Source organism: Xiphophorus maculatus, chromosome 8 (assembly GCF_002775205.1).
Source record: "Xiphophorus maculatus strain JP 163 A chromosome 8, X_maculatus-5.0-male, whole genome shotgun sequence".
Lineage (NCBI taxonomy): Eukaryota > Metazoa > Chordata > Actinopteri > Cyprinodontiformes > Poeciliidae > Xiphophorus > Xiphophorus maculatus.
Genome location: NC_036450.1, coordinates 17064585 through 17088498, shown reverse-complemented (window position 1 = coordinate 17088498; position 23914 = coordinate 17064585). Strand labels below are relative to the sequence as shown.

At 37.8% G+C, this 23914-nt stretch overlaps 1 protein-coding gene across 4 annotated transcripts in view; it reads right to left on the bottom strand.

The window, feature by feature from the left end:
- The window catches only part of sema4d (semaphorin 4D), a 42310-nt gene extending 23293 nt beyond the window's left edge, over positions 1–19017 (bottom strand). For 2 of the 4 annotated variants that reach the window (XM_023338100.1, XM_023338098.1), the window contains exons 1-2: positions 18901–19017; positions 10001–10114 (exon numbers count right to left, since the gene is read on the bottom strand). In XM_023338100.1, coding sequence (XP_023193868.1) covers positions 10001–10038 — 38 coding nt within the window. In that variant the 5' untranslated portion in view covers positions 10039–10114; positions 18901–19017. Of the gene's footprint in view, positions 1–3205; positions 3263–10000; positions 10115–13287; positions 13599–18900 lie in introns of those variants that run through there. The other 2 variants (XM_014473956.2, XM_023338099.1) reach the window with 2 other exon arrangements.
- Between the last annotated feature and the right edge of the window lie 4897 nt (positions 19018–23914).

The following is a 23914-nucleotide window of genomic DNA, read 5'->3' as shown; positions in this document are numbered from 1 at the left end:
CTGGATGTATTTAATGGGTTTATGTGCTGCTGGACGGTGAACCACTGACCCGGTCTCAGGACAATCCTAGAAGAAAAGCTGTTAAACTGTGAAACCCTTGGCCAGTGTTCCTTTGAGCTTCTGAAGAAGCTACAGCATGACACTGCTGTTCAGAAGCTGTGAATACTTTTTGAAACTGCTTTATATCTGGATTTGAAATTGAATATCACATGTTGGACATCTTTGTTAATTTTTTAAGCAATCCTCTTATTTTTTGCTTTTGACTTAGTGGTAAATAAATACAATTGGTCTTCGTATGACAGTCACAAGGTTTTCCCACCAGTCTAGGAGCCTTTAATGAATCCGTAGCAATTCCTTCAAGCCTGCTATATTTTTCCAGACCCTTTCTGCTTTTCAACAGGACTCCTTTCTCTCCTCTAGGCGCTGATTTCATGGTGGTAATTTTGGCCGGCAGAGACACAAATCTCCTTTAGTTGGCTGTGTGAAAACTCACCCATCACCCACAGGCTGCTTCAACTCTAACAGCGTGTCCTCCTGAACTTGGCAATCAAGCACACAACACACTAATTTCCCCGTTCCTTTTCTTCACACCACAAAGGGATAAACAATGCAAAGCCTAAAACTTTGAACACCTATCATGGTGGTTTCTCGTGATCTGGCCAACAGATTTGGGTCAAGCATTCTTTTTCTGCACAACACAGTGAGTACAGTTTACTGTTACAAAGAGAGATTAACAATTCATTCCTTAAAAGCTGGGTCATTTACTTCCTAGGGAAGTAGGTGAAGTCTCAACTTTTAGCTAGCTAATGTAGCCATACCTATTTTCATAGATCAAGCAATATTAAGCAAAAAAAAAATGATAAGGGGCAATTTGTGAACATTTCACCTGTACTAACCAGTCTTTCGTTAAATTCAGGAAATAGACAAGAAAAAACATTCCTTATCAGGGTAATTTGTAAAAGGTCATTAATAACCTGTTCTGGATGGATAAGAAATAGGCACAGTGAAGTTTTCACAAATAATTTTCTTCTATGCCCTTAAGGAAGGAGAATACATGTCATATTTTCTTTCAAGAGTTCTTTTGTTGCGTTTCCATTTTTTAGGGGTAAAATCTCCAATTTGTTCTCCTACTTCATAAACTTAACTCTGTTCTGATTGGAATACTTTAATTGCTACTGTGGTGTGCTGTCTTCTCTGCTCTTGACACGTCTCTCCAACATAGATAGCTATTTGTTGCCAAGAGCAAAACCAGAACTGTGGCTAAGCACAGATGCAGACAGGCAGAGGCCAGCCGCCCACAGACACGCACCTTCACAGCTCTTTTACTTTGATCATTTTAAGACTTGGCAAACAAGCTGAGGACAAACCTCTGGCTCATTTAATCCACCAAATAATATGTGCAACCTAAAATACAATTTTTAAAGTTGTGCAGTCAAAAATAGGCAGCAATTTTTGATAATTAGTCAAGCAAAATTAGCTGGTTGGTCAACACTAAGCATCAATTCTTTTGCAGGTTCTGCGCAAAGCGCAGTAGATTTATAAACATGCTGGATGCGAGTCACATGAAGTCTCCAACATCAGATCTACAGTTGCCTAATGAGAGTAGCCACTGCTTCAATCAACCTCATTTTAAGTCCCAAGTACACAGTTGTTAGAAAAAAATTAAATTCTTCATGTCAAGTTTAAGAAACCCTGAAAAATAAAAAACTCTAAAGAATTTCCAGTGAGCTGCCACACTTAAGAAAAATTTGTATTTGCAATAAAAAAAACTGAAGTCTATGCAACTTTGTTTCATTTACCAGAAAACTGGGTTAAGCTTAAACTTATGCAGGGAAAAGTGGGTTGCACAAGGAAAAAAAAAAGCACCTTAAGCAGACACCACAAGGAAATGCCGAGGGAAACACCAGAGAAAAAAAAGTTGTGGAGGGAAAAAAATTCATTCTCAGAATATTTCCACAGTTATATAACTGCATGTATTCCCGGAGAGTTAGTGAAGCTTCACTTTGTAACTTTTATAGACAGGTTTGTTTTTTGTCATCAAAATATTTTTTCACAAGGCTATACATTATTTATTTAGTAGTAGCAGCATTATTTATAAACCATATTTTTATGAAATGAATCAAAGTTTTATGTTTTTAAAAAACAAGATTGTCTGTTTTTTCTTTTTTTTGCATTTTATGCTCTCCAGAAGCTCCGTTGCATCATAAAAAGGTTTCTCGTCTTCACAAAAACCTTTTAAGGCTCTTAAATGATTGATTGTTTTACATTTCAGTGTGCAGTTTAAAAGCCAACAGAAGTGCAGATTGATGCCTTTGGATGAAACGTGCATCCTGTTACACCTTCAATTGTTCCACAACAGAAAAACATCCAACATGTGTTTAAAGTCTCCTTTCATGATCAAATGGAGCTGAGCAACATCCTGTATTGATTGTTTAACACAATGAAATGACAACTGTCTTTAACCTCCTGCTGACTTGTTTCTTTGAAAGCGTAAAACCACACCCATGGCATGTTGTTTTTCATGTTTTCAATTTATATCTATATTGTGCCCAATAATCAGGTTACTTAATGTAAAGTTACCTTGAGGGTGAAGAAAGTACATGCAGTAATTTTATAAATATGCACTTAAGCCTATATAATAAATATATTAACTATTTTTTCTTACTGCAGCCATATCCTTAGCACTTTGGCATTTGGAGAAAAGCTTTAAAGCTCTAGAGTTACAGTTGCTAAACTATGAGTAATTGCTGTGTAGAGCAGTCACTCAGGAAAATAAAAGCAGAGCCAAAGAACAAAGTTTGCAGTCCAAAACACCAGTGCAAGGCAGCCAAGAAAGCCTTCCATTAAAAACACCGTCAGGTACACAGAAAGAAAAAAATATTTGAGCAAATAAAGGAATCATCAAGTTAAAGTGGAGAAAATATCAAAAGCAAGAACGAGTAGCTTCAGGAATTATTGGTGGAAAAGCACAAAAAAAAAAATAAAAAAATCAAATCCCAGCTAAGTTGCCCAGGTGTGGTCATGCAGAAAAAAGTTAAGAATAAAAGAAAACAAGCAAAACGTCAAGACAGGTACAAGTGGGGGTTGGCTGAGGAGGCAACACTCGTTTTAAAGCTTGCGGGCTTCAAAGCAAATCAGTATCGGTCTGCACAGCAAACATGGAGTGAGCGCGAAAGAGAGGAGGTAGAGGAGTAGAGTTTCTGACCTGTGGCTCCTAAAAGATGCGTCGCTCTTCCTCTGGGGTAATTATAATATCCTCAGGCTAGGGAGGGCGAGAAGACACACAGATCAGACAAGACAGATATGTGATGTGTCACTGTGCGCATGCCTAAAAGGGGAAGAAGGTTAGAGGTGTGTGGTTAGTCTGTCAGGACATAGTTAAAACAGTTAGTTAACCCAAAACCATGTGATGCTTCATTAAGATGTTGACATATTTACCCCTTAAAAACTAGTCAGGTTTACTTAAGTTCACACAAGGGCTTTAGATAATGGAAAAGGGACATTTCCTGTTGATGAAAGTTTACATTTTCACACTATAAAATTTTCTTAAAAAATAAACATACAAGGAAATTTGATCTAATTCATTATTGGCTTTAGATTCAAAACATTTTTTCAAAAATAAGTTGTGCTGGAGATTTTAGTTTAACAGTAACAATAAATAAAGTTACCTTTAAAATTAATCACAGTGACATCTAGTAGACTTAAACTTCAATAAAATCAATCTGGTTGTGTGTGCTGCTTTTGTCTCCTGCAAACTTTGCTTTAATTCTACTTCTTTTTTCTATCTAATCATAAGAAATCATAGTGAGACAGAGAACGTCATGAAACAGGAAGAGCAGGTTTCCTGGAAAAAAAAGAGGAAGTAAGTTTCCAGCTTGCAGATTTATAAAAATAGTTGAAACTATTCCTTATTTCAAAGCATGAAAGTTTTAAAGAATGAAATCTAAACATTTTGAGTAATTTGATAAGACCCAAAGTAAAATACTTATATTAATATTGGTTTACTTATAATAATACTTACACTTACACTTGTGGGAACAGTTACAAGTAAAACAAGTAACTGTAACTTTGGTATCAAATAATTAGAATCATGGATTATTCTTGGTTTCTTTTCAGAAAACATCTGTAATAACTCACATTAAGATTATAATAAGAGTAACTAATAAGTTATGGTTATCATAAAATTATAAATGAATGCTAAATCAGAGAAGCTAACGAAGTTATAAATGTGATTTTGACATTAAACTTGTGTTGGAGGTAGATGGTAGGTGAAAGTTTAGGGGAAAAGGGGAACCAACAGGAGAGCAGAGATGACCAATGCCTTACTTGGAAACAGATTGTTAAACAACTTAAACTTTTCAAACAAAAGGTTGTGCAGGCAACGGACATAGGAGGACCATTGAGCAACCATGAGACATTAGCACAGACATCAAGACATAATGTCTCTAAGACAAAGATGGATATAAGATCATCTATCCAATCAGTCAACCAATGAAACAAGCACAGCAACAGTGCTAGCCAATGCAAACTCACCAAAAGGGTGAACAAACCTGCCGCAAGACAAGAAACTGAGGAACGCTACACACATGAGGAAGTCACCCTAAGACCCGAGACCTGCCGCTCTCACCTCAAAGTTCTTTGATGGTTGTAAAATAGCTATGATGTTTGATTCTGGGGAGAAAAAGGTGGAAAATATTTTATAGGTTGCTTTAAGCCCAAAACTATATGTAAAACAACATCCTTGGGACTCGCCCGAGTCACTAAAACCAACCTGGTTCAGTAACAAGTGCAAGTTGTAACATAGAGAAAGAGCGACCGTTAACAGGTGTGCTCTGTGAAACTAGTTGGCTGCAGGCTGTTCAGTCTGGCTAATTCACAGGAGGAAGAAGGGTGGGGCATCTGGATGGACGCCGTCAGAAACCAGGCGAGTCTTTCTCGACACCAGCTTAAACAGAGTTTACTTCAGTTCTGGACAGGGTAAATCCCAGCAGATTTAGGAAACTCAATTCACCCGTTAGACGGAGAGCTGGTAGCACATCTCCCCTCTCAGAAGAGGAAGTAGAGAATGAGAAGTAGAGAGAGAAGGGGGGGGGGTGCAGCAACAACATAGTGAAAAGCAGCTGCAATGTCCTCTCAAAGGGACATCTCACCTCAATTTTGAGGCAGTTATTCCAGCCAAATTTGTATTTATTTCCCTTTTTGATTTGGACAATACTTTTAAGTAATATCAAATAATTATTTCCAAAAAATCTTGCAGATCCAGTCATAAAAGTTCTCAGAAGATGCTGATCTAACATGGAAACAAGTGACCAATCTGAAGCCAATGAACCAATAACTGATTGCAAGGGTTTTTCAAAGTGTTGTGCATCACTAGTGAAATTTAAAGGACTGAATGCTTCCAGAGGAATTTGCAGTCAGCTAGACGGTACTAACACTTGTGTGCATGGAAACAAGATTTTTTTTTGCCCTCAGAAATCCTCTTGCTATTGTGACAGATGGCTGGGTCTCTATTCAGAACAGTTTCCAGTCTGTTCATTTAGACTGCTTCCCTGAGCAAAATGAAAACCGCTGCACCAAAGCTGAAAACATTCTTCCAGCAGGTCAGCTTTTATTCCCCACAGTCCTCCATGAAAAAATAATGCCTGGACTTTTTCCACCAAAACTATGTACAGAATCAATTCATTATCAACCTGCAGTGAGACCTTGTATTATGATTACCAAGACAATTCAAACCCAACCAAAACGTGTCACAAGAGCCGACAGGTTCACAACTGAAATCAGGTCAGCTAAATCAACCCAAATATGCAGAATCATCTGTATTAGCCAGTTTCCCTACTTTGGTGCATAAAAGAATAATCAGATTATGTTAAGCAGGGATAAATCACCAACACTGGCATTTTTACTGACCCCATCTATAAATACTTGGATGTGCTCCCAGGTTTACAGTTCAAAACTGTTTACTAAGAGTAATTTCCTATGTTTAATGAAGCAGGAAACATTGGTTAGGACTGATTGCAGTTCAATATAGAGTTCAAACAAAAATGATAACATATTTTGCACTGCATTTCCAGTGGACGGTTGAACTTAAAGCTGGGAATGATACCGGTTTGTATGGAAGATAAACAATGAACAGACAATGAGAATAACCTGTGCCAGTGGGCCATTTAGAAGCATGTCAATCTATAAAATTGATAAAAACACTGTAGAACATAGTATTTGAAAGAAAGACATGCTCAAATAAAAATGTATTATTGCAGCTGCTAAAACTTTCAGCAATGCTGCCAAATCTGATTTCAGACTCGGAGCTGGTGAGTTTTCAGTCAACTTTAAAAAAGTCAGATTTGACAATCCAGTTGGAAACTTCAATTGGACACATGGAACGGGGAAAAAATAAAACTTTCTCCTTTTAGAATAATTTTATTTCCAATCATTTTTTATAAGAATCTTATCAATATAGCAACTTCAAAACTATCTCAGTGGAGTCCAGTATCAATATGACTTTACCAGTTATCTATGTCAACTCACCCTACAATCACATAATCATGGAAGCACCAAAAGAAACATGTTTACGACAAGCACAAATATACAATATACCCAATCATCACACAACATCTCCGGACAGCATCTACAGAGCAGTAGGAGAAGCTGACAGATGCATAAGATTGATGTGCCTCAGGTCAGAGAGTGCATCCCCCTCGACATCTTCAGGAAGCACTTTGAACTAGATTTCCCTGGCTCCCACAAAACCGTGTGACAGCTGATGTAAAGTTTTTACAATGCAGCCACGAATCCTAATGACACCACGCCTTCATATGTCTCAATTCAGGATGTCCTATGGAGGGGAAGTGCGGGTGCGAGACGCGTAGCGCCCTGCAAACACCGCCCTTGGTGACACGGCGGTCCACAGGGGTGAGACAGAGGAAATGGAGATGTCACAAGTCTATAGTTTTTAATTGATGAGTGGAGATGAATGACAGCCGGGAAAAGCCGGGAAAGCCGGGAAAAGAAGGTCTTTTGAAAACTTCTCAAACCAGAACAACGACGGCTACAGTTGCACTTCAGGACCCTAACAGATTGGAAGTGCAAACTAAACACTTCAATGCAATAGATTTAAAACTATGTGTTCCCAAGAAAAATGGAGCTTTTTAGAGGTTTGCGCTTCTAAAAAGCTCTAAATGGGTTACGTTGTTCTGAGACCGATGTGAACTCACACACAGAGAACCTTGGCTGATACAAAAAAGGCAAAGCAGACATTAAAACAGAGTAGGCAGCTGGGAAGTGCTCCCATATCTCTATGACAGTTTGTTATTTTAGCCCTCTCAGAGAAACACACACCCTGAGCAGCCTTCCTTGCTGTGGAACTATAAACATCCCAAGTCTCTGACAAGGCCGTCAGTAAACACCAGCACAGGTGGACGAGGGAAGTGAGACTCAAAGAACAGAAGACACAAAACAAACAAGCTTTGATACAAAAGTCTCCCAGCACACAAAGAAAAGAAATATATAAACAGACAAGCAGACAAAGAATTATCCTTTGTGAAAAAGTTTTAAAGATATATAACAACAAACATGATAGCATAGTTTTTAGATTTACGCAGCACTGAATTTTATTCATTATAATTTTAATTCTATGATTGCTCTCTTGAGATAAATTGGAAATAACATTAACAATGCAGTTGTACGCTTTATTATAGAGAGCCTGGTTTAGTAATTAATCTTGTAAAATTAAATGCTTCTATAATTCTACGTGTAAATCTTGTTTAAAACCAACAACAACAAAAGGATAAGTAAGTTAATTACAGTTAATAAAAATTTAGGATGAGTGGACACACATGGCTGTGTCTTTAACATGATTATCTAGGGCTTGAGATTAAACATCAGGAATGCTCATCTGCAGGCTCTGTGGAGTACATCTGGCTTTAGAAACCTGCCTCCTCATCGCATCCAGGAACAGCAGGAGCCCAGACTTTAATGTGGATTTCCAGTTTAATCACAATGTAAAATAGCAAATGCTTATAAAGGTACTCAGTTTTAAACTACCCTCCATTACAGTAATTGTGTTCTTTTAGCAGAACTTCACAATTCTATGAACTTTGGAAAGTTTCAAAAGGAATTTCTGGGAATAAACAAAATGTGGAATATAATAATAATAACCAGAAATAATGCAAAGAAATGACTGAAAATAGATCTGTGTTGTTCCTTAAAACGTCTCATAATTAAAGAAAATTAAGACCATGGCCCCTAAATGCACTATACATTTTTTCAAAAGTTTTGGGCATCTATATTTGACTTATTCTATTGTAGTTTAATTGCAAATGTGTGATGGATGCCTTCATATGGCAAAACAAAATATTTGTTTGGATTGGATACAGCTAATTTAAATTAACTCCAGTTTCGATGTAATTGCATATTTTCTACATATTCCCGCTTTATTCTCCCATGGAAAGTCTTTAGGAGTCAAATGAGATAAAAAATCATTAGAGACGCACTATTCCACTTGTTAGACATGTCCACATGTTAGCTTGTATCTGGGAATACCAAGTGGAATTTACATTTCTCATGGAACGTCCACTGATATCGCAGAAAGTGTAAATGTTTGCTAATGACTGAGGCAGAGGGAGAAAGAAAGGCTGAGGGTCATGCGAGTCTGTGTGTTGAAGAGAAAATAAGTAGCAATCTTCTTCTGCCTTTGTACAAATCCTGAGTAGTCCCACGTTGAGGGGGGCTTTGTTCTCGGTCGCTGTTGGGGGGCAGCGTCCTCCAACTTTTCCCCTGGCTTCCTTTTAGCACAACATTTATCATTCTACTCACTCAAACAATCCTTCTAGCACACAATAACAACACCCCCTCCACAAGAGGCACCATCTTTTGGTTGCTTGGATACTTTTGATCCAGCAAAGAAAGTTGTCAACATTGTCATCTCTTACTTAAAAAGCATCACAGATCCCATAATTGCATCAATTTTATGCATCTGGTTTTAAAATTACACTCTCTGCAAAGATCATTTTCTTTGTTGTGCTGCGTTTTTTTTTTTTTTTCAGGATTAATCCCCTTCTGGGGAGATGTTGCATTCTTCTGCTCAAAGAGATGTGGTGTATCTTATGCTGACATAATTGGATGCAGAGAAGGCACCCTGAGGCTTGTTTCATAGAAAAGCCGACTAACCAACCCGCCGCCCTTTTTATCCTTCCCCTCTCAAAGGGGTGAACAGGTGCATTAGCAATAAGTGGGTAGATGATGGACGGTGTGTAAGTGCACTCAAATACTGTCTTTTTACCTATTTTCACATGAAACAATATGTACTCATGACATAAACCTTCTGCAAACACTAAAACTGTTATTTCGCTTAACTGGGAAAAGCAAAGTCTTTGTTTTGCTTGGATTCACCCCTTTCAGCTGACCGGCCTGCACCACTTATTCCGCTTATTATGAATGCTGACGTCAGATTATTTTGCTTACTGCACTCCAATTCTTCTTGGTCTACAGGCCAAAGTCAGGAACACTGGTCTGAGATACAAAGAGGCAGAGCTTACAAAAGAAACAAAAAAAAAAAGGAGACAGAGAGCAGAAAGAGATTTGATCCAAAAGAACATAGATAAAGAGGTGAGCCACAAAAAGAGAGAATGCAAAGAAGTTTTAGGAGGAAGAGTTGGGATAAAAAAGCCTCAAAACCCAGTAGCTGTGTTATTTTGTCAGGAAAAGAGAGAGCAGCTAAACGTAGCAGCAACATACCAACACAGTGAACAGGAATGCAAATCAGCCCTGATGCAAATGTCATATGTCTTCAGGGGCAACACAAGACTGTCTTTATACCAGCCCCCCGACCACAACAACACACTTCTCTCTGTGCAAAGTGCACCCTGCTTCACATTCAACATGGGGAAACAATGAGAAGAGCAACCACAGACTGCATCCTCCTCGTCCTTTATATTCAAACAAGCATCCAGTTAAAAAAAAAAAGGTATGAAACTCAAAAACTTCATGGAAGAGACAAACTTACTTGTCAGTCATAGCGTCGGCTAGCGAATACTGATTCATTAAATCTTCTTTGCACTTTTCTTCACACAGTTGGAAACAGGTGAGTGAGGCTCAGCTCCGACACAGCAACCTAGATCTGTAAAACAGACAAACGTTTAGATTACACTATGAAATATCACATACAAATAAGATGAAATTGTTATAAATGTCTATAGCATCAAAAACCCAATAAAGAGACGAAAACTGTTAAATATGCCTCATAATTCATAATTCACAAAATTTGATCCTGGGTTATGAGTAAGGATGCTCAAATCAAAATTTTTCCTCCTTCAGTTTTCTTTTTGAGCTATCTAAAAGAAAAAGAATTCACAAAATTAGATTTTTCAAAAGAAAACATTTTTCCTGTTCCAGAAATGTATTTAAAACAAGAAAATACAGATGCAGATTGATTGCCTTTGAGCTTATAGACAATAACTGTTACAGCTTAAAAAATATTTATTATAGCATTCAATTACTAGATTGGTAATCTACATGTTTGCCCTCTGCAGTAAGATTAATAACTGGTGATACAACGAGACAAAATGGCTAATGATCAGAATTCAAACATTTTTCACTTATTTTTTTAGCCTGATTGGTTAGTTGGCACCTAAACATGCAGATTTCTTTTCTTGAAAGCATAATAGCCGAGTGATTAGTTTGTACTTTTAAAACACTCTTTACTGTGGAAGTCTGTACTGAGTGATAAAGACTTGGCTCCTTTTAGAGGCATTTAAAAAACTGAATTTTGAAGAAGATAAAAGTAGTTAAAAAAAAAAAAAAAAAAAAAAAAAAAAAATTATATATATATATATATATATATATATATATATATATACATTGCAGACATTTTCTGCAAAATAAAGTGGGACATTGTGAGATAACAGAAAGGCTGAATGGAGAACAGCAAAAGGTCTGGATTTTATCCTTCTGAACTTTCAACCCATCTGTCACAGAACTTGCTGGATGCAGAAATGTTTATTTTAGCTGTGCTAATCAGAAAACAAGATGAAGATGAATCAAAACATTGCCTTTGGAATCCTTATGCCTTTGCTTCAATGCAGAACTGCGTCACTCTCTCCAATTGTACGGCATCATATCTTGTATTTAATTGTTCACATGTGGGAATCTCCTCAAAGCTATAGTAAATTACTGACTTGTTTAACAACATAACAATAGGAGATTATTTTTATCTCTGCTCAATACCAAGAAGGATTTCACAGATGTTAGGGCTGCAACATACTGAATCACAATTGCTATCGCAATATTAATGATGCAATATTTGGTAGGGTATCATATTTCAAGTTCAATATTGTGCATGACAATAATATATATGGCCAGCTGGATGGTCTCCAATTGCCCTTAGTTCCCATACTACGCTTATATTTTTGTCATATGATGGAAAAGAATGAAGAGAATCTGAAAAATGGTTAATTTAATCACAAAATTCATTGACAGATTCACTGAATATTGTGATTCTTAAAGGAATCTGCTAATACACTGACTCCCCTCCCAAACTTAGGTTATTTTACTTTCAGTAGCTGGAGGATTGTTTAACTATGTGTGTATTTGTGCGTGGGTGTGCATGTGAGGGGGGCGGAGTGTGGAGTCGACAGTATGAGAAAGAAAACAGAAGGAAAAGGTCACTGTCCGAGTCTCTACTTTGCAGACATGCATCACTTCTTTCACAAATCAGACGTGCAAAGCTGGGGGTTGCTCCGAGGCTTACTGGGGACACCGTCACCATAGTTACTGGAGCAGCCCACCAGCCAGCTAGCTTCCACAAATAGAGCACACCAAGAAATCCACCAGCTAGCAAGAAGACTTTGTATAGCCTATAGTTACAGATGTGGACTGCTTTACAGGATTCTGAGAGTTTAATCATGGTCTGGCATCAATTACCACTAGTCAATAACCTCTATTTTACTGAATGGAAATTTCCTTATATGAAGGAATTTATATTGCTTTGTATTATATTTAACTGACTGATCTTACCCTGCCTAACTGGAATACTGTATGTACAAACTCCAAACCTGCTATTAGCTCCTTATTTTATCTGCCTTTAAAAGCTTACAGCAGTAGCACATAGACTTAATAGATTAGACGATACAATGTGTTGACAGACTGACCAGCCAGTGCAGGATTTAGGGACTTAAGCTGATAAATTTTAAATAGCAATTCACAACAAGCCCAGATAAGACGAGGTGACCAGACAAGTGAAAGCAGGGTCTCGACCCCACCCAAAGCCAGACGGGTCAAGCAGCAGCAGAAGCAGCTAGTATTTGTCTTCAGGGTATGCATTTCACTCTCACAATTCCTACCCACTTGACTAAAACGCACAGATTAAAAGCATTTGTCAATGATTCTTCTCTTTTTTTGCTCATTAGCACATCTGTCTTCGGGACTGTCAAGCATTAGCTGTGCATTTCCAAGTAATTACAGCAATCAATTTAGAGGTAATTTCCTCTGGCAATTCAGCACCAACGGAAATGTAATTAATAAGGAAAGATGCAGGAATCAGAAGTCTCTCAAAGCACAAAAGAATAAACTAATACAACAAATCTAAATTAACAAGATGTAGATTTTTTTAACTGACAATTGCCACAGCAATTTTATTATTGCTGTAGCAATAATAAAAGCATGTCTCGTTTTTATGCTGGAAAAATTAAATGCTGCATGCAAGAAAAACTTTGAATACTGAACGCAGCACATGTGAAGCTGCAAAACACTTAATGTGGTTAAAAGAATAAACTAGCTCTTGCGAACACTGTAGAAAAAGTGGTTTCCCCTATGCGTGAGCTGAAACAGTGAGATGCTTACAGCTTGCTCTTTGAGGTAAAGAAATGGGGCGCTTGCACCCAGCGCTCACAAACAAGTCTCTCAGTATTCAGGTTGACCTCAGCAACTTGTGGAACGGAAGATGATGGTTGGACTTCATCCTCTAGAATAAGGCATGTTAAAAAAAATTAGGTATACAAAGAGAAAAATTACCAGGGCTTTGACTTTCTGCACCTTTCCTCTGAAAAACACCACTGTGCACTTCCCATCGCCGCCTTCCAAAAACCTGCAACCTAACACTAAATTATTCACTTGTCATATGAAATTTGGATAAAAATAGCATGCACCATGCTGCGCAGATCCCACACTGCACAAAGCAAATCCAAAAGCCACAGCATCCATCCATATTCTGCAGAGAAAAATAAGGTGTCAACACTGCCATCAGTCATAACGTTCAACCGTGTCGACAAGGAATGTGCTTGAGCTGAATCTTACCATTTGGTCAGTGAAAACATCTTGCAAAATGAGGAAAACCAGCTCTTGGCTTGCACAAAAAAATAACATAATCAAAACATATGAGCACCTTCTCCCTTTAGTCGCCAGTAAATCTTCTCTCAGGTTCTCCCCCTAACACTCCCTCATCTCAATCTGCCTTCAGCGTCATAAATCCACGATGCTACACATGGCTGAGAGATAGAATATGCCTTCCAGATGCATTTTATTTAAGCGCGTGCCATCTGAGAGTGTGACCAAAGCAAGGAAAGCTTTCCGATCCCCATGTCACGGCTCGGCATCGGAGAGCGACGGCACACGGATCACGCCTCTGGAAAGGCGCACAATTGACGAGGAGGAGGGGGAGGGGGAAATTGGGGTACCGGGGCAAGAAGGAGGAGGGGGAGGGGGCTGAGGTTAGGGTCTCGTGTCTGTGGGAGTGTGGCCATTGTTGAGGGGACATATTGGTCTCTCCTACGACAGAGAGAAAAGGGACAGCAGGTTGAGGCTGTGCTTTCGCTTGATAAACCTTTGCAACCCCTTACTACACATGAAAATGGTAACTGCAAAGACTCTTCGCATCCCCAGTTTTGTGATGCGCACACCATCTTCCATATGTGCAAATTCAACTAGCAGCATCAACAGGAAAATAAAGAAGAGAACTGGAAATGTGTTTCCCCAACATTCCTCCTATGCAAATCATCTTCAAACATTTAACAGAAAAGTCCAACAGAAAAACACCTCCACTGGTTAGCTGTGATAACGACGTGCTCCAATAACAACAGAATGTACTGTATGTAGACTGTGCTCCCCACCTCCCCATCCATTCCCTTCCAGCTCTCTGCTCTCAGCAACACAACACTGGGAACCTTTTCAAAACATCCAAGTATGCTGTCAGCGGCCCTGCAGCAACAGATCGGGGAGCTTACTGCACTCTCAGCAGTATCACTCTAAAGCTGTGCAGTCTAACATCTTGGGAATGTTCACAGATTTCCTGGAGTTTTTAGTAATCTGATTACTGCATGCATCTTCTAGCAATTTGCTCACTGGTTTGGGTCTATGAAAGCTAAGAAATGCTCTTCACTTTTACTGCGGCATGACGCACATCTTGGATGATAAATTGAGATGAAAGCAATGTTGCTTTAAGACCATTGTCAAGTTTTACTATGCCAATTGCATACAGTACAGACCAAACGTTTGGACACACCTTCTAATTCAATGGGTTTCTTTATTTTCATGACTATTTATAAGGCAAGAAATCCCACTTATTAACCTGACAGGGCTCACCTATGAAGTGAAAACCATTTCAGGTGACTATCTCTTGAAGCTCATCAAGAAAATGCAGAGTGTGTGCAAAGCAGTAATCACAGCAAAAGGTTGCTACTTTGAATAAACTAGAATATAAGGGGTATTTTCAGTTGTTTTACACTTTTTTGTTTAGTACATATTTCCACATGTGTTATTCATAGTTTTGATGCCTTCAGTGTGAATCTACAATGTCAATAGTCATGAAAATAAAGGAAACTCATTGAATTAAAAGGTGTGTCCAAACTTTTGGTCTGTACTGTATATATATATATATATATATATATATATATATATATATATATATATATATATATATATACATATATATATATATATATATATATATATATATATATATATATATATATATATATATATATATATATATATATAAATAACAGAAACAACAAATAAAAGGAATTGTAGTGTCTCTGTAAAAAAAATTATCCTTCACAACAAAAAAAAGAGGAGGTGCGAGGGGCTAGATGAGGCCAATGCACCAGTAAGATTAATAACTGGACATTAATAAATGCACCTAGACGCACATCTTACTGTACACGACCTTTCCAAGGCAAAACATAGTAGTAACAGCTTCAGCAGGGACAAGAAAGTTGATCAGGGCAAGAAGTTTTAAAATCCATGAATCATTTAACTTCCTCTTAACAATCACAAGCAAGTAATGTTCTTTCATTTAGTACCAAACGACCAACAAAGCTAAACATGCAGCATTTACCTTAAACCCACACTAAATTGTGAAGCAGTTTTGCTGAGATATCTTTGGAATGCGCTATGTATTGCCAGTTAACTCAAAATGCCTTCACATGCCACATGTCTGCAGCTGATATGCAACCAGATGTTGCTGTCTTTGCCAGTGTGAGATTACTCCAGCCTGAGGGTGCTGGGGTACAGTGAATGGGTGTGGCAGGGGAGGTCTGTGGCTTTGAAATGGAGGTGGGGGTTTGCCCAAAAAGTCTAAAGTCTAGCACACTTTTCACATCAAAGCAGCACTGGCTGACATTGTCTTGATCCTGGATGCCTCCAGGATCAAGACAATCAAACTCTCCCCATTTGTTCCTTAACCTGACATCTAAAAGAAAAACATCACTGTGTATATGAGCTCTTTCATCTTTCAGGTTACAGGCTGTAACCTGAAAGTCTGTATATATGAGAAGAAAGAAAATCTGCCATTAACTAGTCTATGCATCTCCGTCACAGACGGCACCTTCTAAACTGATGGCTACAACAGCAGATCAAGATCAGGTGAATTACAGGGAACTCACCCAGTCCTGCGACTGGAAAACAACTAAAAGGAATGCTTGTGGCATGCATGAATAGCGTTCACCATCAAACGCATTAGGGGTCCAAAAATCTCTCAGAGCTGGCATGCAAAGAGCCGTGACATCTCTACACCAAAGGCCTTTTTAGATTGGCAAATTGCATTTGGAACCTGAACGTGGTATGTGCTCTCAACTTGAGCTGGATCTTCTCCAGTCAGGGCAGATTTTAATGCACCCAGTTTGTAAAGAGTGAAAATCTGACAAACAGCCAGAGCTTGGCCTGAGACTTAAAGCAGGCATCCAAGCAAATAAATGCTCACATAAAAAAAAACAAAAAAACAAAGAAGTCATTTGTGCACAAAGTGCAGATCTAAAAGAAGGCTTTCAGTGAGACAGCCTGCAATCTGTATTCATTTCAAATTGATTACTGATTAAATGAGAGCTATGAAGATACAGTAGGTCACTCTGTGTGTGATTTCATGCAGACTGTTCTGAGTTAATTCCAAACACTTGAATTTTATGGGTTTAATATATTTCTATCTATACTAAGTTTTTCTCCAACAGTATTCAAACCAATCGAGAAGAAATGCATTAAAATTTAATTTTTCATATGCAATGAATCCACCCATTAAAAAAAAGCAGGTCAAGTGACAGTTCAGATAAAACCATGCCAAATTCAGTTACACTGAGCACTTTCTGTACATGTGAAAGCAACGGTCTGAGAAAAAAAAAGAGCTGTTTACAATTCTAAATGATTAAAATCTGCTTAACCAACAAAATCCATACACAACTGGCTATGATCAGAACAGAAAATCTGAAACCTGCCAAAACAGCAAGAAGCTTACAACATAAACTCTAGCCTGAGGGGGAAGTTTAAGTGACAGATAGAAACGCCTGAACCGCTCATCGGCATGCAGCCCAGGGTTTAATGATTTGTCTGCTGCTGGTGAATGATCACACAGCAATATCCTGTTCTGGCTGGCTCTTCGAACCCCCCCGCCCGCCGCTCCCCGCCTTAGGGTCCGCCTGACACGACTCTGGCTCACTCAACTGCCAGCCAGCCCGTCAGATTGACAAGATCCAGGTTTCTGCCCCTACGTCTGACGTGACCCAGCTGAGGACCTGTGGAATCAGGGCCAATGAGGCAGAAGAATTAGTTATTGAGCTCAAAAGGGAGGGGCATGTCAGCGCCGATGGATTCTGGTGAAACCATGAGTGAAGATGACAGCGAGGCGGGGAAGTAAATGGCACCAACAACAAACATGCGGGAACAAAGATTTAGAAGAAACAACCGCTGTATTTAAGGGAGAAATCATCATATCTGTCATGTTCAAATGTTCATAATTGGTCATGAGATGTAAAGTAAACCATTACTGTACTATACAGGAGGCGCTTTAAAGCTCTAGAGAGGAGCTTTTAACCGTTTGAGACATTTTACTAGCTTTTGAGTATGAAAGCAAAAGTTATGCAAAATCCGCAAATTACAAAGTCAAAGTCATAAAATAGTTGAAGTGCCTGGTAAAAAGTTTTTAACACTCCAGATTGCATTTTTGTCACACACAATGTTTCTGACAAAGATCATTTGACTGGTATAAAACTGTTTTCCAAATATTCCATTTATTACGGGCAAATAAATTATTCATACCAAGTTAGACCAATGTGAGAAAGTTATTGTCCTCATCATGAAATCATGACTTGTGACAAACTCATTTCCTAAAATTGAATTTTAAAAGCTGCACCCATGTCTGATGAAGATTGGTAAGGTTGGCATTTTGCAGAAAAATACAAAGGCATAAAAAAGTTAAACTAAATTAAAGACTAGAATTATAATAAAAACAATACTTGAATATAAATAAATGAATCATTGCATTTAAATGCCTCTAGCCCTAATAACGTTCACCATTTTGACATATAAAAAAAGAAAACAAATATCTAGTGCACATTTTCTGAGGATAATCAGAATTTCTACTGGATTTACACCTACTGCCTTTAACCACGATAATATGTAGAAAATTCTCTCTTCCTGGTTATCATCCTGATGAAGGAATAAAATTGAATCAGACATAATTTGAATCAGGACATCAGATGGCAAAGAAAGCCAGAAATTTGGCAAAAAATCCTGGTCAAGACAAATCAATCAACATAGTTTCTGTAATAATATGCTTCATTTTACAATTAAGAAAGAACTAAGGCAAAGCTATTATGACAGCTTGTGTTTCACTGTAAAAATGTCAAACGGAAGCAGAAGAATAAGTACAATGTCACACACCAACCAAAACAAAGAGCAAGTGATGAGACTGAAAGCAGCTCAATAAACTATTACTACTCAGACTGGATAAGCGTCCAGGTGAGACGTTTACAGCTATACCCACAAATATGCTCCAGTTTTACTGAGATACAATTTAAAAGTTGGAAATAAACAGACTGAGACACAGAACAGTGTGCTTTTCATGCATTTCTTTACGTGATGGCATCTGAGACGCCATCCTACCCCTTCAAATAAACTGTGGTTATGTGGCTGGGCTTCAGCGCTGTCAGTAAATGGGCTTTTGTTATTGCAATGAAAGAGCACCCTTGATTTATGCATGCCAAGGGTACGAACCCCTGAATGACCTCTGGGTGGCAGAGTGGCATTTTAAAGGTGGAGGAGAAGTTTAATCTTTAAATGGGTGTTTTATTCTGACGTTATTTGCGTTTCAAGGGGAGTGACCACAAAAAGCGTTCTCTTAACATTATTTTCGTTACAAATTATTGTGTTGTTGTTTTTTTTAACCACGGGAAATTAGTGGTAAAAGTTTACGCAAAACAAGAAACATAATATAAATAAAGTGCTATTTTTTCTCTCTCTCTCTCTTTGAGCCTCTGTTGGAAGTTTGGGCGAGACCGTAACAAGTGCAGCTGAGAACTCGGCGGCAGCACGATGCAGTGCGATAAATGGGCAATTTCTGAAAGAAAACTCTGCGCTACTTTCCCAAACTACACCTTCATAGACGTAAGCGTCTTCGGTTCGGCACAAGAAACTGGCACTTACTGTGTGGAAGGCGTCCCTTTTTTTTATTGGTGAAGACAAAATGCGGCAGCAGCTTGGAAAAAATAAAACTTTGGTTCGTCGCTGTCTCTCAACTCAGCAGCATGGCGGCGGCAGCGTCTGGGGCCACAGACTGAATTCAAAACTCTCCGGGCTGTGATATGAACAGGCCGGCGGGGGGTGGGGAGGGCGCAGGAGGAGACGGTGTGACGCTGCTGCTGCCTGCTGCTGCTGCCTGCTGCTGCTGCTGGGACACAAAACAAAAATGTACTTCACTTAAACATTACCCTGGATTGTGCATACAAAATACCGACATTGTTTAACTTGAACTGAAAAGGCTGCATTTAACTGCGAAAACTATCTCTAAAAACAAACCAAAACAACTCCCGAGTGACCTACTGCTGATAAATGTCATTTACTGGAATAAAAATCTTACCTTAAATGAATCAACAATTCACTTGATATGAGCAATTAGTACCTGGTGAGTACAAATTGACCTGCACCCAAGAGAAGCAGGTCACACCAGAACATCCTGTCAATCAAGCAGCAGCTGCCAAACCTCAAAAGGACTGTCAATAGGACACAAGTCCCTAGACCAGCTCTATGGTGAAGTTTCCAGTCTTCCAGGACATAATTGTTTTAAATGTTTGAAAGAATAAACAAAAAGTAAATGGTTTGATAGATGCCATTTTTGTAAAACTAAACAAAAAAAGAAAACAAACAAATATGTGTCCTCTGGTTATTTGAATTATCTTGAATGCAACTTCTATTCTTCTCCTCAGGTGATTTCACAACCATTCACAACTTGAAATATGAAACTGAAACACATAAGTCTCATTAGCAAACATCTCACAAGTAATGACGCAAACACCTAAAAGGATGGAGAGAGGTGAACAGGGGTCAAATTGTGTGATTACCCAATGATTGCTCAATGATATATGAGGCCAGGATTCCTTACACAAGATCTGAAGTGAAGAAACTTTTTGAATGTCACTAGAAACATCTCAGACGGAAAAGAAGTCCAGCTGCCTCTTGCTTAAACACTTAAAATCGCTGGATTAGAAGTAAATCTTCAGTCAACTGAACTATACAAGGTGCAAGTTCTAACCAGTATTATTGCCCATACTGCAGAATTTATCTCACACTTCACTAGCTACATTAAATGTAGAGCAGATCTGAGAATAGGATGGAACTACCTGAAATTTCTACGCCATCGGCTCTCTGGTACTATAGAGTAAGTACAAAGTAAGAGGCATGCTACCTCTGCCTGCTTAGTTCAGCTGAGTAGCATGTAGTTAGTTTAAAAATACCAAATAAATAAATAAATGAACTCACCAGTTACAGACCAAGCTACCTTAATTATCAACATTATTGGCAATATTGACATCAGCGTTGACTTTAGAATAAAAACATGATGGCAGTCTTCTTTCATTCAGATAAAATGCAGTACTGTAATAAGAGCAATATGTGCTAATTGTGGTCTATGTGTAGAGCAGTTTACTCATGAGAGCAGATAAAGGAGAGTAAACATTAGCAACATTATTGTGGAATTTTTGTATTCCCCTAAAAATGTTTCTTTTTTGCATACAAGCCTAAAATGTTCGATATCTTCTCACTTGAGTGAAGCTGATCTCTGCGGCTCCTCCAGGTAGCACTCTGGTTGATTTATTACGGCTCTCATGGTCCAGCCTGTCACTACAGATGGACAACTGTGCCTTGGTAGGTTTGCGATTGTGTCATACTCTCACTACAGGATGATTGGCTGAGCATGTCTGGTGTTGCCCTTGGTTTAAACATTGTGGACTGGTTTTATTAGATTTTATTTAAGGGTGACAACGTAAAGGGGGATGAATGCAAATGCATATTACACTTTTTATTATTTCCCTTGTGAAAGCATCTTTGACAACATGCAACATTTTCCTTCTGCTTCACCAACATGATCACATGAAGTAGAATAAATAAAGTTTGTAGCTTTAACATAAACAAGTGAAAAAGATCAAGGAGTATAAATATATTTTTATTAGAGAAGCGGGAAATGTGGGGCTTTCTAAAGCTGTCTATTCACTTCCTCATAATTTGCATTTTATCTGCTATTCTACATGGGCGCCACAGCTGCAGACCTGATGTATAATTACTTACCTTAAACTGTCTACAAAGCACTCTGTAGGTAGCGCGATTGAGTTTAAAAGGTCACGGTGCAGGGTCAAAGGTTACAAAACGTTTTCCTAAAGGACAAGTGAGGCAAAACATGGAGGGAAAAAAAAAAAAACAGACGGACTCTTGTTTCGTTCTGGAGGCCAAAAGAGGAGGGGGGAGAGAGGTTATCCACAGCACTGAGTGCAATACAATACCATCTTTGAGTAAAAGTCAGATTACTGCTGGTAGAGGACACAACAGTATCATAGTCTACCTCTGGGGCTGCTTTGTGGGTTCGCAGGACAACCTGTCCAGTCTTAGCTGAGTTAACTTTTTTCTGGTCTTAGACAGAGCAAATAAATAGGCCGTACTCTTAAATGTGCTAATGTTGCCAGACATCAACAGCTGCAGTTTTTAAACTGTTTAGTTTCAGAAAAGCCCTTGATGATTTGAGAACTGAGACTTAAAGGCCAGCTGCAGTTAAAAAGGGGATGGCAAGTGCTGCCTGAAATGAATACGAAAAGCAGCTGGGTTTTACCTTCACTCACCCTGTGACATGTGCTGGGAAGAGAAAACAGGAAACTTGGGAATTTATTCTGAAACCTTAGTGAAACACTGGTAATCCAATGATTTGTTGCTTAAACAGTTTTTAAAAGATATCAACATGACAGTTTGTTGCCCTTTGCAATTCTTTGTTGTCACTTTTCACTTCAGTTTCTGTTGCTCTTCCTCTAAATTGTTACAGGTTGCAAACAGCAGAAGACACAATGACTTAAACGATAACACAGTGTTAAACCTCATTTAAATGCTGGTTTAGATAAGAACGTTGTATGAGTTCACCTTTGGAAGAGCATTTAGGGAGTGTCAGCAACATTCAAGCGCACAATGGATTTGGAAAGTAATGCAGTAAGGTGTGGATTTCTAGTGTAGGTATATCATCTACATGCCTGAGCTCTTCAGAGACATCTAGTTGGATATATTTAGATTCCCCAGTGGGTGTATCCATGCTGCAAGGCAGACCACAATTATTCACAACACTGAAAGAGAACCAGTGCTGGTCTGGGATCGTGCATGTTTGTCAACTGGTATGGACCAGGATTAACACAACAAGGGTCAAAGGTATACTGTTATGGACTACTTACAGAAATTTGTAAACCAAAACTGGAGTTTTGAGTTTAAAAAAAAAAATCCTTGATATTGAACTTAAAATAGCAACAACAGGCTTAAATTATCTAAATTTATCTATTTTTATATGTAATACAAACTACCAGCAATGTTCAGAATGTACAACTTTAAACAGATGAAAAACATGTTTGTCACAGAACTGAATGGGCAGCGATTTTGGTTTGAGAGAAATTAAACTCATAATTTAATGTTTTAGACGTAAAAGTTTGAAATATTATAATATTTAATACAATATTTTAGTGACTTACTTTTACATAACTTTACATAGCTTCAATTCAACACTTGAATATGGGATTGTCTGGATAGATAGATGTTTTTTGTTTTCACTTAGCCTCATAAACTGAATTTGACTGCACTGTAATAACTAGGACTGAATTGGGATGACTGGGTTTTTAATTTGCTTACATTTGGATTCTATTATGTTGACTTATGAATTTAACATGTTTGTCTTGTATAATAAACTATGCATTATAAATTGGTAAATCTGAAAATGAAATTAAATGGTACCATCCCAGAATCTTCTCTTCTAATAAGATTTACTATTATTAACATGTAACAAACAAAATTAAAATAATAACAGATAAAATTATACCTCCCAATAAAATAATTATTTTTGCCCATTTAAAATCTAATAATCCCTTGCCAATTTTAGCACATTTTAATAAGTGATCTAAATCCAAATACAATTTACAATAATTCATCAAAAAATTTGTTCATACATGGAATAAAAAACACACACAAATATCCCCCAAAAAAGTCTAAATACAATTTTTGAACAGATAATTCTCATAATGATACTTACAAGCATAATTCATAGAGATAGATGCACAGTACATATCCTTGAAGAAGGTATGTGAGGATTGCGTCATCCATAATACCTATTTTTATGACAAAATTAACAAAACCTGTAAAAAAAAAGATTTCTAGGAAATAGTTTCCTAACAAAGAGTGACAAAACACCACCATCCAGCGGTAAGAAAGAGTAAATGCAATTCATTGAAGACTTATATATATAAAAATATATATACTGAGTCTACAGCGTAGCAGGAGTATTTTAACAAGAACCCAAAAAGAAAAAAGAAAACAATAACAGAGACAATTGCACTTCTTTTCTACATAGTCACAATGAACAACATTTGAAGCCAGTGGACATCTTTAAATTTTTTTATCCAACAATAGAAGGGAATTCAATGCTTGAAGAAAAAAACAAAACATACAAACAAACAGAATATGTTGGATTCCTGGACATGGAAGGAAATAGTTATTTTTTTTTTAGATTATCCAGTTTCTCTGTAGAATTGTGGGGGACAAAAGCACAACAGTATAATAAACTAAATAGCAAACAAACATCTTCATTAAACATTATACCTAAAAATAGACAATGCAAGTGCAATTGCACAGTAATCTATATTTAATTACAATAAGGAATTTGATGATATGAGGTATTGTCAGTGGGTTGGGTAAATATCCTTTGCTTTCAAAATACATTAATTTAAGAATGTACTAAAAATTCAATTTCATCAAAATCCTAGTTCTTTATTATTCTGTTTTGTCACTCTAGACAAATATTATGTTGCACCAAGATTGTTGTTGTATGTTATTATGGAAATATAAGGAGAAAGAGTCCATAATGCACGATGCATTTCAGAGGCAGGCTCATAGTTTACCCTCCAATCACTAAAACTGGCAACGTCAC